At 38.0% G+C, this 15,363-nt stretch overlaps 1 protein-coding gene across 2 annotated transcripts in view; it reads right to left on the bottom strand.

The window, feature by feature from the left end:
* Positions 1–253: 253 nt before the first annotated feature.
* The window catches only part of LOC145664400 (disintegrin and metalloproteinase domain-containing protein 10 homolog), a 184,471-nt gene continuing 169,361 nt past the window's right edge, over positions 254–15,363 (bottom strand). For both annotated transcript variants that reach the window (XM_081731071.1, XM_081731070.1), the window contains exon 4: positions 254–1,006. In XM_081731071.1, coding sequence (XP_081587197.1) covers positions 344–1,006 — 663 coding nt within the window. In that variant the 3' untranslated portion in view covers positions 254–343. The remainder of the gene's footprint in view (positions 1,007–15,363) is intronic.

Genomic DNA, 15,363 nt, shown 5'->3' with positions numbered 1-15,363 from the left:
CGATCTTTTCATCCATTTTTGGTTTTCCTAATTTTGTTGTTTGTGGTATTTCTAACATTATTATTGGAAGAAATTTGCTGCAACATCTGTTTTCACTAAAACACTACTCATTTAAATAAACATTGCAATAAACTTGCCAGTAGTCTAGAAATAACATTGGATATGAGAGGTGTAACGGATTTCTATAGTAATTATATTAGGAGATAAATTAAATTAATTACTTTTAAAATGCGTAACACTTTATTTTGTCGTTGTAAGTAAATCTAATCAGTTATAATACTTAGAACTACTGGTAGTCGTATTCATAGCAAGAACACAAATCAAACTTTTTAAATTTTTAATTTTAAAAATATTGAGAACGAAAAATTAAAAGAAATAGATTAGTAATTAAGAACATCGGTCTATTAGTAATTGTTTGTCCTGAGTTTAAAACTTCGACTTTAGCAGTGGGAAATAACCTTCCCAACGTCTTGGTTTCACAGGAAGCATTGGTGCAAATTCCTGCGCGACCATGTACTACACATACTGAATTTAATCCCCATATTCTAAAATATACGTTTATACAATTATCATTATCCATACAGTAAACTTTCTTAACAGTTATAATCTCAGAGTCTGTCAGCAATGAAGAAAATCTGGTCTCATTTAATTCTGATGCTTCCAACATTTTTACTTTGAAGTGATTAGCGTCGTATTTATTGGGAGCTGAGAGAAGTTTGTCTCTGGTCTCATTGCTGATTTTACCGTCATCCTCAACCAAGCGATCGGTTAGTTCTAATGCCGACATACATTCGCCGTTCTCCGATGTGCAACAGGTGGTACAGTAGTGCGCATTTGACCTACTACACGTGCATTCCGTTAAGCCTAAACGTGTGCACTCAACGCTTTGACAATTTCCCTTCCAGCATGTGTTATGGCCTTTTCCCAACACTCCACACGTTGGATTGGGTTCCCCTGGTCGCAGCTGGCTGTTAGAACATGCACTCACATACCGTGTACTGCAATCCTGGATCGAAAATGAATCGAACATGAAATTAGTATAAAGGAACATTTTAAAAAGCATTTGAGTTTACGGCTGGAAGTTATTGACAAATAAAACTAATGATAGCAGAAACCATTTAAGCTGTCTACCACTTAATAAAATACTTCAAATGCAAGTATCAAATACGTACCTATTAAAAAGAATAATAATATTGACAAAACTAGCAGAGATAATATTGTGACCTTGGAAATTCCAAATTAAATATCATCAGAAAATGTAAAATGGCCTTTCATTACCTTATGATTATATGAAATAAATAAACATTGGTATAGAAGAATTTACATCTACTACGTATATTTATTCACTCTGTGGTTCATACGAGATCATTGTTATTATAATTCAAGGGTATAGAAGCAAAACCTGTTAAATCCATTTTTCAATTTTGTCATGGAACGAAGTAAAACTAACGCCCCCATGTTTCAGAATTGTTGAACAATTTTTTGTTTAGTAGTAATGTCACTCATCTGCATTAAGTAGTTACCACTAAACAAAAAAAAAAAAAAAAAAAATCAACAATTCTAAAACATAAGGGAGTAACTTTTTATTCGTATTCTCACGACAGTGGCGGATCTAGAAGGTAAAAACTGGGGCGGCCAGCCAGAACCCAGACTATGATAGGTATATCATGTGTTTACTATAAACTTTCAAAAATATATAAATAATAGCTTAAATTATTTTTGTCACTCAAAAAACTGGGGGTCTAGGCTCCCCGGCCCTGGTCTAGGTCCTCCACTGCTTCACGAAACTGAAAAATGGATTCAGCAGGTTTTGCTTCTATACTCCTGAATTTTAGTAACTCAAAAGATCCGAATTAAAATCTGTTACACGTCACCATAGAAAAAGAAACGAAATGTTTCAGTTTTATGTTCCATGGTAGTCATGCAGACTAAAGGAGGCAGCGATGATGAGAATAAACGAAACTGTGAACTAAAGAAAGTGAAAGGAAACGGGAGAACCCGAGAAGACCCCCACACACGATGTTTGTCTACCATAAAGCTCACCTAACGCGACGTCAAAATAAAATACCAGAGACAGTGGCGGCTCCAGAGTTCAGCACAAAGAATTAAAGAAGTTATAAACAATCGATGTTCCAACACTACTTAACTTATTTCTTCAACTGAATTTTCTCAATTGATTCTGTAAATGAAATGAAATTTCTTGTTGTACGTCTCATGTTACTGCTCATTAGGCTAAAGGAGACGAATCTAATATAGGGTATAAATAAAATAAAGTTTGCTTGTCTGTGCATCTGTGTGTGTGTCTGACTGTCTGTGTGCGGCCTGGGAACCAGACAAGCGGACCGAGAGTTACCAAATTTGGGTCACGGGTACCTTGATCCAGGCCCCAGACCAAGACGAAGCGTTTTCTTTTATTTCGAACCAGTGTGCCTCAGGGTGGACGTTTACCGGGACATGTAATAGTAGTAGAAAATGACGGATATTAGTATGGAATTCATAGTTTGGTCGCTGAGGTCGCTGAGGTCGCTGAGATCAATGGTGGAACTGCGATCGCATTAACTCCCAAATTCACCCTATTTTGTCGGATGTCACCAGGGGGATACCAAGACATGTAAAAATAATCCAAAATGACCGATATTAGTGTAAAATCCAAAATGACCGATTCTGTAAAAATCATTTGGTCACATACCCATTATTATATATACTTAAGAGTGTAATTTCAAACGAATACAAAAACTAAGTAACAATGAAAAGTTATTTAGACTCGTTTATCGCAGACCTATATACATTTATTTACGTCTAAAATAGACACAAGATAAATTTTCATAATGCATTGAAAAATATATATATTCAATTTTAAATGTTTCTAAAGCAAATAAGTAACTAACTCATTCGTTTATTCATTTTCAGCGCCAAGACGTTTAATGTAAACTATGAATCACACGTGATCCTATTGAGAATCGAACTCTAGTATCCCATGTCGAAAACATGTTTGCGAACTATAAACGCATGAGGAAGCATTAAAATATGCATTAAGTTCCCTATGTCTATCGGGGATCGAATTAACTGACCCCTCCATGAGTGTTACCCGTCTTACACTTATCCTACATGACTTTAGAATTGACTACTCTTTACCTATTTATATTTTATAATTTGAATTACAAGTATAACACTTATATATTTGTATGTGGCTTCGCATATTTGCCTTTACAGTATCATTCCATAGTAAATCAATTTAAAATGAAGTTCAAGAATATTTATTTGTTCCCTAAGCGCTTGCAAAAAGAAAAAAAAATCCGAAGTTGTAAACTAAGAAAGTGTTCTTTTTTTTTCCATAACAATGTGAATATGAGTGCCATCACAAACAAGCTATTCGAAATTCTACTTTGGATTCTTGTCATCTTTGATATAACAAGTCCATCCTAGTTCGCTCGGGTTGAGTATGTCGACATAGTTACCGTATAGAGCTTAGGTTCACCATATTTCCTCTTCTACGCCGGAAACGGCTGTCGACCGAAACATTTTTTTAAGTCATGAAAAATGTGTGATTACATTGTACGTAAGGTCAACCCTTTTAAAAGATGTTCTATGAGACAAGCGATCGCTAGATAGAGCCAAGCCAGAACACGTAAACAGAGAGCAGCATCAAGAATTGTGACTTACACTATGTTGCCAAATGTCTCCTAGACATTAATCAGGGCTGCAAACTCCATATTAATATAATTATTTTTTTTTCTTCACTTATTCCTAATTCATATACAGGAACAAATGTATATACAGTATTTTTCATAATTACTTCTCTTCATATTAATTGGTAAGACACATGACTTTATGACTACATTATAAAGCCATCCTTGACCACAGATCAAGTATTTAAGTGAGAAATGTTATATTTTACGCTCGGAAATTCAGTGTTGTGTTAATGTGAAAGTAGACATTAATAGTTTCTTTATATTAAAGAATATCAAGCAAATTGTCTAAAAAGTGGAAAATGAGTTTAAGGTTTCGACCTCAAAATTGTTATGAAAGTCGAGGGAGTAAAGAAAAAATCTCAGGCTAAATACTAGATAAATTTCAGTCAGACTAAAGAAATAATTCATTTCTAGTTGTGACGAAAAGTTGCAAGTATGGCGTATTTAATAAGAATTCACAGGTCGCTAGTTAACTGACTACAATTTTTCAGTTACGACTGTACAGCTTCAGTTACGATTGTAGCAGTTATGGGCTGAAAGGTATGGCGTTTAGTTTGGGAATATTTAAATGGAATGCATTACACCTAGTCCCCATTAATTTATGCGTGTTTCTAAATTATAAAGTAATAATAATAATAATAATAATAATAATAATAATAATAATAATAATAATAATAATAATAATAATAATAATAATAATAAGGAGGAGGAGGGGGCGTTCAAATTTAACTTCCTTCTCAGAAACAACAACAAAAAAAAAAGATTTCAGTAACTTAATTTACCATTTAATATTATCAGTATTTACAAAGTATGACATCATATTCATCATCGATGTGTTCAGGAAATGAATTTATGTTTACTCGTAAAAATAAATAAATTTAATAGTGATTTCAATCATGGTCCAGTAAAATTTATCTTGAACCAATTTTACGAAATTAATATCCCAAATATGCCTAATTTCGTAGTATCTTCAGTTACGCAGTACCTCATAAAATGAAATACTACGAACTTATGAAGGCTGCGGAACTAGTTCTCATCACTGATAAAACACACATATTCTGTTATATGGACTAATGTTTTCCTTCTCTGTTATCTGGAGCGTTTCTAAGAAACTATATGAAATATAAAATGTATGTGATTTTTTTTTTCGTGTGTTAGGAGCTTAAATGCAGCTCCCCATTGTACCAAGGTTTGGAAAATAAGTTCGCGTTTCATTAAATGTACTACGTGCATTATTGTTACATTCTGGTGTGATCGCCTTGAAAAAACTCTCTTTCAGAAGCTATATAGTGAGGCCATCGCCTACTCAACCCTTCGAAGCATTTTTGGAATTCTATTTATGGAGTAGCTTTCAAAGCTGCCGTTCTAATGTCTTAATGGCATCAAAATGCCTTTCTTTCAACACTGCTTTGATCTTTAAGTAAAGAAAAAAGTCATTGGGAACGAGATCAGGCGAGGACGGCAGATAGTCTACCACACTTATTTGTTTCTTCGTCAAAAATTCCCGTATGGACAGTGTCGTGTGTGCAGGTGCATTGGCATGTTGAAGAAGCCATGAGTGTCTCGCAAAAAGTTCTGGCCGTTTGCGTCTTACCTCCACGTAATCTTTGCAGCATTCCCAAATAATATACATGGTTGACTTCACCTCGTGGTGTATGATCTCACGAATATAAAAAAATGTTATCAATATCGCTTTGATTTGTAATTTTAATTGTGAGAACTTTTTCGGTCGTGTAGAATCAGTTGTCTTTCATTGGACACTTTGTCGCTTTCTTTCAGGGTCAAACGTGAAGACCCAGGTATCATCACCCATGATTATTAGAATCAAAACTTGGTCCTGCCCCTCCAAGAGATCAGTGCACACTTACATCCTCCTTTGCTTTTGTTCATAGGTGAGATCTATTGGGACCATTTTGGCACACACTTTGCGCATGTCAAAATATTCGCTTAAAGTTTTGCGCACAGTTTCTCTATCAATTTTCACTTCATCTGCTATGAATCGTACAGTGATTCGTAGATTCCCACTCACAATTTGACGAACTCCAGTGATATTTTCATCTGTTGGACTCTTATTGGCCGCCCCCCTCTCGTAATCAGTCCCCTCCGAAAATCGTTTAACCTACTTGTATAGTACTGTTTTCTTCATGGCATTCTCGCCGCACACGTGCTCTAACATTTCATGTATTTCGTTGCCCTTTCCAAGCTTAACCAAAAATTTGACATTTGTTCGTTTCTCCAATTCTAGCTCTGGGATTTTGACGTCATAACACATTCACAACAGTGCAGACACCGTCAGCATGAAACTGTCACGTTCAACGCAAACACTGCTATATGATTCTGAAATCTGGGAAAATACAAAACTGCTTGTATAGTGCTGCCCTCCGTCACACATGGTGGCGAGTACGCTGACTTAATTGTCAGCCCTCGTATGGAGTGGCGGATCTAGAAGGAAAAAAGTGGGAGCAGCTAGAATCCAGACTATGATAAGTACCGGTATATCATGAGTTTACTGTAAACTTAAAAATATATACAGATGGTGATCAGAAAAATGGAAACACCTGTAGTTGGCAACACGTCAGATGTATGAGTTGGCAGTGGAGTCGTGGTGCCCGCAGCGCCGGACCGCTGGTGGTGGTGTGTTAGGTCGGTCTCCATACTACGTCAGGCGCAGTGGAACAGCAGTGTTCAGTGGCTGCAGCAGACGGAGGTAGTGTAAAATGAGAGACCTCTTAGATTTTCAAAGAGGGCAAATTGTTGGTGCGCGGTTATGTGGAGTGAGTGTGACGGCAGTGGCTACTGTGTTAGGTGTGTCGCGTGGGACAGTGTCGAAGGTGATGACGGCCTACACAACCCACGGGAAAACCACATTGGGGAAGCGGAACAGTGGGCGGAAGAAAATCATGACTGACAGGTCACGGCGGGTATTAAAGCGCATTGTCACGCAGAACCGTCGTGCCACTGCGGAACAAGTGACGGAGGAACTCAATCAGCACCTCCCCCACCCTGTTTGGACAATCACAGTCCGCCGCGAATTACATGACAAGAACTTACGTGGCCGTTTTGCACGGGCCAAATCGCTCATCACATCAGGGACCATAACGCTTTCACACGCCGCAAGTGGTGCCGCGACAATGCCACTTGGACCTTGGAGGTTTGGAAACGTGTGATATTGTCGGATGAGTCATCCTTCACCCTATTCCCAACCACGGGCCATGTTTATGTGTGGAGAACGCCCAAAGAAGCTTATGATCTGCAGTGTCTCCGCCCAACTGTGAAACATGGCGGCGGCTCGGTGATGCTGCGGGCCGCCATATCATGGTTTCATTGGGTCCTGTGGTCACACTTAGCGGACGAATCACTGCCAACGATTATGTCACAATTTTAGGAGACGATTTGCATCCTATGATCCGGATGTAGTTCCCGGACAATGACGCTATCTTCCAGGATGATAATGCACCCATTCACACAGCTGGCGTTGTTGCAGCGTAGTTTGAGGAACATCGGGATGAAGTTCAACACCTCCCCTGGCCCGCCCAATCCCCAGATCTCAACATAATTGAACATATGTGGTCAGTCTTGGAAACACGACTCCGGCGACGATTTCCACCTCCATCCTCTCTCACAAAACTGACCGATGCCCTGCACGAGGAATTGTGTAAAATTCCACTTGCTACCATTCACGACCTCTGTGCCTCCATCCCACCTCGCATCAAGGCTGTTCTGAAGGCGAAAGGTGGCCCGACACCATATTAATCTGGTAAGTTGCAATTTCGTTCAGGTGTTTCCATTTTTCTGACCACCATCTGTATAAGTAATAGTTTAAATTATGTCATTTAAAAAACTGGGGCCCTAGAGCCCCCGGCCCCGAGCTTCATTCGCCACTGAGCATAAATTTATATATTTGTAAATGTAGAGGAGAAATGGGAAAGTTCCACTAGTATACTCAAAGTTTCTGTAGCCACACTTGGAAGCTCATTACAGGCTTAATTTCGATGATACGTTTATTTTTGAGCCCCGATACGAGTAAAAATATGCAGAGAATTTTGGTAATAAAAAGCTCTTTCTCAGTAACGTTCTCAAATTTAGTACATGAGCTTCCTCATGGCTAAAAGGCTAGTGTACGCTCCTTTGGATTGGGATACCCAGGTTTGATTCCCAGCAAGGGTAAAAGTGGATCTGGAAAGGTAGGGAGACGCATGATGTCACACCGTCCCCCATGCCTATCTTTGCCCATTGTAATTTTTTTTAGAAAGTGTGGGGACGGTACAGATAATTTCTGGAAGTGGGAGGGGGACGTTCCCCCGCGTTCCCCCCACACTTTTACCCCTGATTCCCAGTAGATCTAATGTGGTTTGGATCTCATGGTAAACTGTAAGTCTACGTCTCATATAGTCTCACTGCTGAAAGGAACGCAAAACTCTAAATCAAATTTAGCATTTACCATTGTTGGATGTTTTGTTAATGAAATACAAACTGAATAAACGCTTTTCAACATTTAAAATTATTATTGGAAATTTTACAATTTCCCTACGTAAAGGAATGGACATCGTCTTGGGAAGCCTGGTGGTGATCATTAAATGCTCACGTCGAGTGGCGGATCGAGGATATGATCAAGGGAGGGGCTAAACCATAGTTTGCCGCTTTATCCAGTGTAAAACAGGATTGAAGTCCATTTTCTCCAGTGTATACCTGAGGGTCAAGTGGGGGGCTATAGCCCCTATGAGCCCCCTTGGATCCGTCCTTGCTCACGTCACCGAACTTTAATAAACAGTTCTTGGATTTACCGTGTAAATCTTGGACGTAACCTTTATGTAGCCTATTTATAGATACAACTATGACATTTTTTGTGATAGGGAGACTGTGAAGAAGATAATTGGTTAAATTCTCATTTGAAATACCAGAATTAATTAAATAATAATTAAACACTCACAAAAGTGACTGAAAGATTATTCCTATTAGCATCGATGACTAACAAAAGCGGTAGTTTTTACATGTTGCATGAACATTAACATATGTGTTGAAATAAAACCGAGACAACCGGAATCTTGCACAATTTCGGAGGGGACAGAGGATTTAAATCTGGACTCTCCCGGCTAAAGCAATGCATATAATAAATTAATTAGATACTAACTATATACTACAGGGTGTTCCGGAAGTAGGCGTACGTCCCTTTAGTTTCAACAGCATAGTGTTAGTTATGGTAGAATGTCTGCACACAGTTACTTTGAAGTATCAAGAGTCATAAACATCAGTATGATCACCATCCATGTCATAACACAGCTGAATTCTGCGCGAAGTTCTCGCAGATGTTCTGCGGAGATATTCCGGAGTCACGAGGGTGAAGGCGTGTTGTAATTCTTGCGTTGTGTGATATCGAGTACTTCTTACTTGTTGCTTTATGAAACCCCAGAGAGCATTGACTGGTGTCGGTAGATCAGGACTTCTTGGAGGCCAGCTAAAGGGAGCTGGTGAAGATGCACAACCTCTTCCAATCCAGCGGGCAGGAAACATCTGATTCAGGTAATTGCGCACGTGAATCGCGAAGTGCGCTGGTATTCTATCCTGCTGTATCACAACAGTGTCTTTGATACCATTTTCTTCCAGTTGAGCCAAGCAATGTTACTAAACAAATATGGGTAAAACCTAAAACCGTCAGAAAACACCAATTAGGGGTACGCTCACTTCCGGACCACCCTATATATATATATTGAAAATTAGGCAGGTCTATTGCGAAATGAGGACCAATCGTAGTCTCAGCTTCAAGGAAAAATTACTAAATTTCTAAAAGCAAAAAGATCATAAAACATGTATCTGTTTATGTTAGAATGGACCTATCAAATAATCTAGTATGTTATTATTTGTTAATTTTTAATTGATAATATATATCCAAACCAGAAAATATACTGCGAAATTGAGCATGGTTGCGATATATTTGGTTGGAGATACTAGTATATCCTACTTAATTAATAACAAAAATGATCGCACCCAGAGAAAATGCAATCTTGGGATTAATACTGTCCGAAAATCATTTCCCTATTACCAGTGATGATTCCATTACCAATGTACCACCAAATGGCTTAAATCGTTAAAAATGTTATGTTTAAGATCACAAGGCTCGTTATAAACTATACACTGCATATGCTTATGAACTACCTGCTTCACTTTTTAAGTTTAAGAAGTCACAGTTGTAACAGCCGCGCGTACATGTCTTTCAACATGCATCACAGTGCTCCCTTGCAGTTAATTCCATTTCACCAATTGAGACATGCACAATGTTTCTTTCAAGAATACTTCTGGGACACTTTCGCCCGAAGTTTGCCATCCCTCTTCCAGGTCCGTATCCAGGTGCTCTAGGGGGGCCGATCCCCCTAAAATTTTCACGATAGACTTGCAAATGAACTATAATATAGCGATGAACTATAATGTGGTTGGATCGGGCTCCCTTACATCTTTGGGCTGGCTACCGGCCTGCCCCCTTCCCTGCAATTGAGCCAATAAACTACGGTTTAAGCAGCATATGGTGTAGTCACATATATAGAGAGAAAAAGAACGAAATGCCGCTTTGAACGAGAAAAAAATGATTTATATGTAAAACAAAAGCAAGAAGAATTTGCCACCTACTTTTTATTTTCTTTCTTCAATCTTTTTTTATTTAATTGTATTTCTGTAATTCGTGCTTCATAACCAATTCTATCTTTATTTTCTTTCTTTAATTGTCTCAAGTAATCACACTCTGTAGCTCGTTTTCGCAATTTCCCGATTAATTTGAAATACATATGTTACATATCAAAATTGAGTTCCTGTATCATATCTACATTTTAATTTTATTCCTTTAAATAAAATGCTATGAAAAAAAGCCGGAGTAAGAATTATCCCATTTGCTGAGTGATCGTGTTTTAAAAATATTATACTCTTAGGTTTAGAAGTCATTATGGGGCAAATAGACTTGGTGTTGCCGTCTATTTGCAAAATCAATCATTCATAGCTCTAAGACCTAATGATATACAATGTCCTCTCCCCATGCAAGATGTTGCTTCATGTCCGATCCTAGCTGAAAGAAAGAAAATACTGCGCGTTATCTAAGACCATACATCCCAATTTAGAAAGAACAGTTTCTTTTCTTGCTTTCAAAATCTTTGTTTAAGTTAGAAGTCTGTTCTTTCACTTGGGTGGTCATTCCGTGCCAGCCTTAGCAAGAAATCTGCGTACACCAACGCAACGCAAAAGATTGAAAAAGTCATTCATTATAACTGCTATGCCGATTCTCACAATCGAAATCGCAAAGTTTGCATTGCGTTGACGCAAATCGTTACGAATTGTGCCCGTTGGACTTCGCATCAATTCAATTCGATTCCAAAAATATGTTGCCCCAGTCATATTTCAATAGAAAAAGACTATTATTTTCCATTTAATCTCTTGATAGTTAGACCCTAAGTTTCGATCTAAAAACTTTTAATATTAATTGGTTCATGTAGTGAATTCCGATTAACAACGTTTATTGTTTTTCTCACCACTATTACCAGCATTACGAGCGAGTCATTATAGGCCTATACGTAATATAATTATTTTTGGAACAATATTGCTGCATTCGGTTCGTTAGGACAGATAATCTAAGAAGGGGATATAAAATATGTAATGAGTAGTTAATTTATTTGCTAAAATACGTAAATTTGAAAATAATTTTTAAAAAGTTCTTCAAAACTCCTTCTCAGATAAAATTATTTGAGTTAGTGTCGGATCCAGGAAGGACTCCTGGGGGCAGTATATTGACTTACTTTAGTTTTATTTATTAACAAATCCAGATTTTTCCAACATTAGTGCCTGTGACGCTAGGGGCAAGCGACCTTTCGCCCGCCTGAATTTGCCTATGATTTGAATTCAATATATTTGGTGTGCACAGTCACGGGTATTGTACTGTCATTGACAACATAAAAATAGCATATTTCATACACAAACTGCATGTATACGCAAAATGGAGATTAATACTGAAACTCTGGAGCTAGGGATGCGCACGAGATAGGATTTTCCTGACAAAATTCGAGTCGAGACACGGCTCTTCCAATAGAGAAATGTACATTTTTGGAGTCGAGACATCCCTTTTACAGCACATTTTCGAGACGAGACAGCCACAAATCTTGTCTCGTGCGCATCCCTATCTGGGGTTCAACTTTTCAGGGAACCAAAGAGTTCGTAAAAAACTGTGTATGCCGAAGAAGTATAAATTAGTGGGGAAACATGATGAAACAGACACTGTTAAGTCGTGTATTCTGATGACACTGTGGAAGGACTCTTTGTCATGGTCTTTTGAAATGTGGAGGAAGGTCACATTGTCGATACGCCGGAATCCTAGATGAAAAATTTGAGGAAATGAGCGCCGAAATAGTAGTGTGGAATCGCGATTGGTGTGTAGATTTTGAAGAGAGTAATGAACAAAATAGTGTGAATCGAGTGAAATTATACCATAGAAGACCGTTATGGTGTTGTTAGAAACCAGCAGAAGTGACTCGAAATAGCGAAAACATTGAACATAATGGAGACAGTGATAATGTCTAGGAAGAGACAAATACAGGGAAAAAAGTAGTAATTGAACCAGTTTTAATAACCAGAAAGCGTGGATAGAAAGAAATATGTCTTAGCTTGTGATGTAAGAATAGCTGTGATTCAGATGAAACGAGATGTAGCAAATCTTAGAACAGAAATGAAAGGAGAATTTAAGGAGACAGTCGCGCATTTAGAAGGCTCTGTCAGTGATCTGCAAACTCATAATTAAGGGATCATGAATAAATAGCGTGGGTGTAGAAATACGTGGGCTTTTTTTCTTTCTTCTTTCCGGAGACTGAACACTTCTTTGGATAACTCTTTGGGACTCCTTTCCTTTCAAATCCTTTTCCTTGGATTAAAAAGGAACATTATACGAATTGCAAATCTAAAGCCCCCTAGCTAAAAACAAAATATAATATGTGCAGGTCCCCCAGAGATCATCCCTTGAAATCAACACTGTTTAAAAAGTTATCTTAACAAATATAATATTACATGTATTTCTTGTTCTAATTTTGAAATGGAAAAATCATAACTTATACAGAATTATAATAAAGGCATAAAAATTATAACACTAATTACGTAAATATTATCGTGTAAGTTCCGAATTTCTGGTCATTTTAACACTCAATATTATTTTTGATTGCACTTTAAAGTAAGTCCTCTCTATATAAATCTGACTAGAAAGACATGTTTAACTTCAAGTAATTAATCAATATTTTTACTAATGTAGAAATTAGTGGAAATCATACCATTGTGATGCATCATTTTAAAAGTAAATTCTCGTAGAAATTGAATATCGTTATTATTTTTGCTCTAGCTCTAACTATTATGAAGTTATGCTTTCTATAGTACCCTGCAAAGAAGCCATATCTTGAAACATGTCTTGAGTAGTGCATGGACTAGGATCACGCACTGCTCAAAACATGTTCAATGTGCCCATTCCTGTTGGTTGCAAATGCATTCTAATTTCCTAGTCACCAAAACATTGAGAAAATTGTAGACTGTGATATTGGAACATGCGCCCACAATTTGTTATTTTAGTTGATGAATATCTTTAATTTTCTAAATATACGCAACTGACTTCACGTGACTTCACAGGTAGTAGTCCAATGGCGTGAGGTCAGAAGAGCGAGGCATTCGACAGTACCTCGTCTACATATCCCGTCATGAGGAAAATAGTGATTGAGGTACTCACGGGCACAGTTACCATAATAGGGTGGGGCAACTCCATGCTAGCGACATGTAAAAGTTTGTATCATCAGTTGACAATTATCAGAAGCGAATGTGAGGTTTTGTCGTAGTTGTTCTTTACCCAGTCCATACGACTATTTGTATCATCTTCTGTAAAGTATTAATAATGTTCGAGCTCATAAGAGTGTCATTGGCATAATGCTTATGATTGAGGTACGACTAACACCACTTTTACGGCAGTGACGACGCCAGCTTTAAGTTCTTAGGGGGGCAAAGGAGGGGCAGATACATTTTCGGGGGGGGGGGCGGCTTTTTTCCACACCAAAAATGACATTTATTATCTTTTGATGTACTTTACATTACATAGTATATTTCGTTGTTGTTTTTATATTAGACCTATATGATTTCAAGTAAAATTTGTAACTAAGAAATAAGTAACGTCTGCACAACTAGTGCAACTTTTGAAGCCTAAACAAATTGAATTACTTTCGCGTATGCTACAAGTAACACATTCGTCTAGTACTATATATTGGGTGCGGTAGAACCGACTAAGCAGTTTCTATCCATTACCGCGAGAGCTGTGGTGGGGGTAGGCAGTTGCACGTGGTCTGCCTTTGTTCAGTCGTTGACCCCATTTCAGTAGCTAATATGGTCTGGACCGGTGCACATCGTGGGTTTGCCGTTCGCGCTTATTATGAAAACAACAGATCTGTGATCGCTACACAACGATCTTTGAGGGGTGATGTCGAGTGGCCTGCGCGGTCACCAGATTTGGTCATCTGTGACTACTTTCTTTGGGGACATCTGAAGGAAAAGGTTTTCAAAAGCCGCCCTCACACCCTACCAGAGTTAAAACAGCGGATTATTGACGAAGTAAATGCCATACCCCGCGATATGTGTGCAAGAGCTGCTCGAAACTTCATGGATCGTCTACAACAATGTATTGATGCTAACGGCCGCCATCTTGAGGACATTATTTTCAAAACTAAATGAATGTAAAATGGTATATTGTACTAATTTAGAAAATAAAAATATTTTTTATCTATATATCCAGATTTACTTTTTATTGCTCCTTAAAACTGCTTAGTTGGTTCTGCCGCATCCTGTATAATTTACGAGGGGCTGCTGCTGAAAATTTCGTTGTCCAACCCAGAAGGAATGTAGGTACTAGGTACAAAGATGAAACTGTAGTTTTGAAAAATATATCTCTGTATGTACAAATACAAATTTTCATATTAATAATAAAACTTTTATTGCTTTCTCAGGTCTCTGAAGTGATTATGTGTGCCCAAACAACGAATTTCACGAACATCCAGATCACAACTGTTATAACGTTTTTGTCGAAAAAGTGTAAAACGCTTTTTCAAGCCAGCCACCCTGAATGAGGTTTTCCTGGGTTTTCCTCATTGCTACTACTCGGAGAAAAATACATAATCCAGTCGGCATGTAAATGCTGTTTTTACCAGGTTACGCGCGTCACAACATTACGTAATGTTGTTTCATCCGTAGTACGTTCTACGAAACCGTCCAGCGAAAATTTTGTATTGTGGGACCACCATTTCAAATCTAGTATTAGCGCCATAGCCATTCCGACTGTGGTAACTTACGTACATAATGTTGTTACCACCTTTCTACGACTGTTCCCTCTTGGTTCTTTCTAAAGCTGTGATTCCCTACGTTACGAGAGTAATAAGACGTCATATTATTCTGTGACAAGGAAAGAGAGGAAATATGTTTTTAACATGAAATCCAGCCCCCGAACTCCAGACTTGGCATGGTGTTCCCACCTGCTGTACTTTTATACATAAAATTACATTACTTAAGGAGCGCACCCTCGTAAATACGATGTATCCACACGGAAATCCTAGTTCTTTTTTTCTCAGTGTAGGCAAATGCCAGGGTGGTACCTAACTTATAGGTCCCAGGCTGCTTCCTTCCT

Source organism: Thermobia domestica, chromosome 11 (assembly GCF_964235325.1).
Source record: "Thermobia domestica chromosome 11, izTheDome1.hap1.1, whole genome shotgun sequence".
NCBI lineage: Eukaryota > Metazoa > Arthropoda > Insecta > Zygentoma > Lepismatidae > Thermobia > Thermobia domestica.
This window is presented reverse-complemented; position numbering and strand designations above follow the sequence as displayed.